We start from the raw sequence: 2,487 nt of genomic DNA on the forward strand, positions 1-2,487 counted from the left end.
GTGCTCTTCCGATCTTAAAATACAAGTTTATTCATCAAAAGTGATATTGTCCCCTTCAAAGTACTCCCCATCGATTGCAACGCACTTATGCCAGCGCTTGATCCAGCTCTCGAAACATTTCTGGAACTCTATTGTCGGTATAGTCATCAGAGCCATTTTCGATTTTTCCATTACCTCCTTTCGGCTGTTAAAACGCGTTCCCCGTAGTGGTTTTTTGACTCGATCGAACAGAAAAATTCACCTGATATGGCTCCCTGCGATTTTTTTCTGTTCGATCGAGTCAAAAAACTACTACGGGGAACGCGTTTTAACAGCCGAAAGGAAGTAATGGAAAAATCGAAGACGGCTCTGATGGCTATACCGATAATAGAGTTCCAGAAATGTTTCGAGAGCTGGATCAAGCGCTGGCAGTGCGTTGCAGTCGATGGGGAGTACTTTGAAGAGGACAATATTACTTTTAATGAATAAACTTGTATTTTGAATTTTCTGAATAAATTCCGGGAACTTTGTGATCAAGGTGGTATGAACTTAATACGGACACTGTTGATGCCAATCCGATGTGATTTCTTATTTAAATCCGTTGACAAACTGTTAGCGTACTGCTAATATTTTGCTTACTACTTAAACTACTTTAGACTACCTTTTCGCAGGATGACGAGAAATAAACTCGTGTGGGTTAGGCGCGTAATCAAATACGCGGCGAGCAGAGTGATGATAATCGAGGTAACAATCGTGATTCTCGTTAACACGAGTATCGTCTCTTGCGCGTCCACGAAAAAACCCTTTTGCTCCTTCTTGTCTTCCTCCTTCTCTTCATCGTTAATGGGCCCCATTGTTTGTGGCTCACGGATCTGCGCGCGAGGGTTACGAGAAAGCGCGGTTGAAGGAAGGTTGGGATACCACTGGTTAGGATACTCGTCACGACAACGCGTCATCGCCGACGAATGAAAGCGACGTCCTCGGTAACGATAGCGCGACCGCCAAAGTGCAATATCATTGCTGTAGCGACGGAGATTTGCGAGGAGCCACGCAAGATTCGGGCGCAGTGACATCGTCGTGATTCATAATTTCTGTCGTTCCAAGACAACAGGAACGAAAGAGGGAAGCTATATTTTACGATCTGCAACACTTTGTAAACGCGTCCATGTCGCGAATTCACGCGGAACTTCTTATCCTTCCAAAATAGATTCTTCTCAATTAGATCGTGCGCGCGCGCATCTTTCCCGGCACGTCTTGCGTGAACTCTGAAAGCAATGCGCATCGTGTTGAAGTGCGTCAGCGAATTCTTAAGGAGGATTCACATTATCGCATCGGGCTAAACCTATTTAAACAACAACGATATTTCTATGCTGTTATTTTAAACGACAACAATAAATAAAAGAAGTAGCAACAAACCTATGCATCAACACTACATTAGCTGATAATTTAAGCTGGATATCACCGTATCATCTCTAACATTATGATACTGATTGATGCGTGAAAAAGGATTTATTGAAATATGATAAAATAAATTTAAGCCACAGATTTGCAGTGTATTATAAGCGAACTTTATTATGCGCAAAGGTTTTACAAGTTCTCAGTGTCAAGATTGTTACGAGAATAAAAAAACATACAATAAACAGCATACGTAACCCAGGAGAAAAATAGTAGAATGTAAAAGACAAAAGATCCTGCAACTAACTTATCTCTTATAAAAATACAATAATGCAAAATTATTCTCTACAACAATATATTTATTTCTACATCTAATTCGTATTGATAAAATGGACTTGATATATACAGGGTGATCCATTTTAATTTAGACAGTCAAATATTTGGAACTCGCGAGGTTTGAGAGAAAAATGTTTCAGACAAAAGTTTTGGGACTTCGAGGGAGACATAAGATGATAACATTGGTTTGATCCTGAATGGCGTCGTCAAGGTCAGGACAAGGTCAATTTGAAATTTTTTAAATGGAACCCTCTATTTTTCATTGCATATTTTTGTTGCTTATTTGGAGAGCTTTCCAAAACACATAGATAAAATGTATTTTAATTAAAAATCTTGAGTTACGAAGCTTGAAAGTTACAGTACCATCGACATTAGCATTATCCAAGGTGTCCGAACAATGGCTGAAACCTTTTCAGTGTTGTTCAAGATCATGATCTTGACAACTTGTGTCAAGGCCATGATCATTGGAGATTGTTTCTCTTATTTTCATTTTTGAAAATTATTTTAATATTTTGGAAATAAGAGAAACAATCTCCAATGATCATGGCCTTGACATATGTTGTCAAGATCATGATCCTGAACAACATTGAAAAAGTTTCAGCCATTGTTCGGACACCTTGAATAATGCTATTGTCGACGGTACTGTAACTTTCAAGCTTCATAACTCAAGATTTACTTACCGAAAATACATTTTACCTATATGTTTTGGAAAGCTCTCGAAATAAGCTACAAGAATATGTAACGAAAAATAGGGGGTTCCATTTAAAAAATTTAAAG

General features: G+C 38.6%; 1 protein-coding gene across 2 annotated transcripts in view; it reads right to left on the reverse strand.

Annotated features, from left to right (window-relative positions):
* LOC105448509 (uncharacterized aarF domain-containing protein kinase 2-like) overlaps nucleotides 1-1,255 on the reverse strand; it is a 51,491-nt gene extending 50,236 nt beyond the window's left edge. For both annotated transcript variants that reach the window (XM_011687149.1, XM_011687150.1), the window contains exon 1: nucleotides 641-1,255. In XM_011687149.1, the coding sequence (XP_011685451.1) occupies nucleotides 641-1,052 (412 nt within the window). In that variant the 5' untranslated portion in view covers nucleotides 1,053-1,255. The remainder of the gene's footprint in view (nucleotides 1-640) is intronic.
* Nucleotides 1,256-2,487: the final 1,232 nt, after the last annotated feature.

This window comes from Wasmannia auropunctata, unplaced genomic scaffold (assembly GCF_000956235.1).
Source record: "Wasmannia auropunctata unplaced genomic scaffold, wasmannia.A_1.0 LD336085.1, whole genome shotgun sequence".
Taxonomy (NCBI): domain Eukaryota; kingdom Metazoa; phylum Arthropoda; class Insecta; order Hymenoptera; family Formicidae; genus Wasmannia; species Wasmannia auropunctata.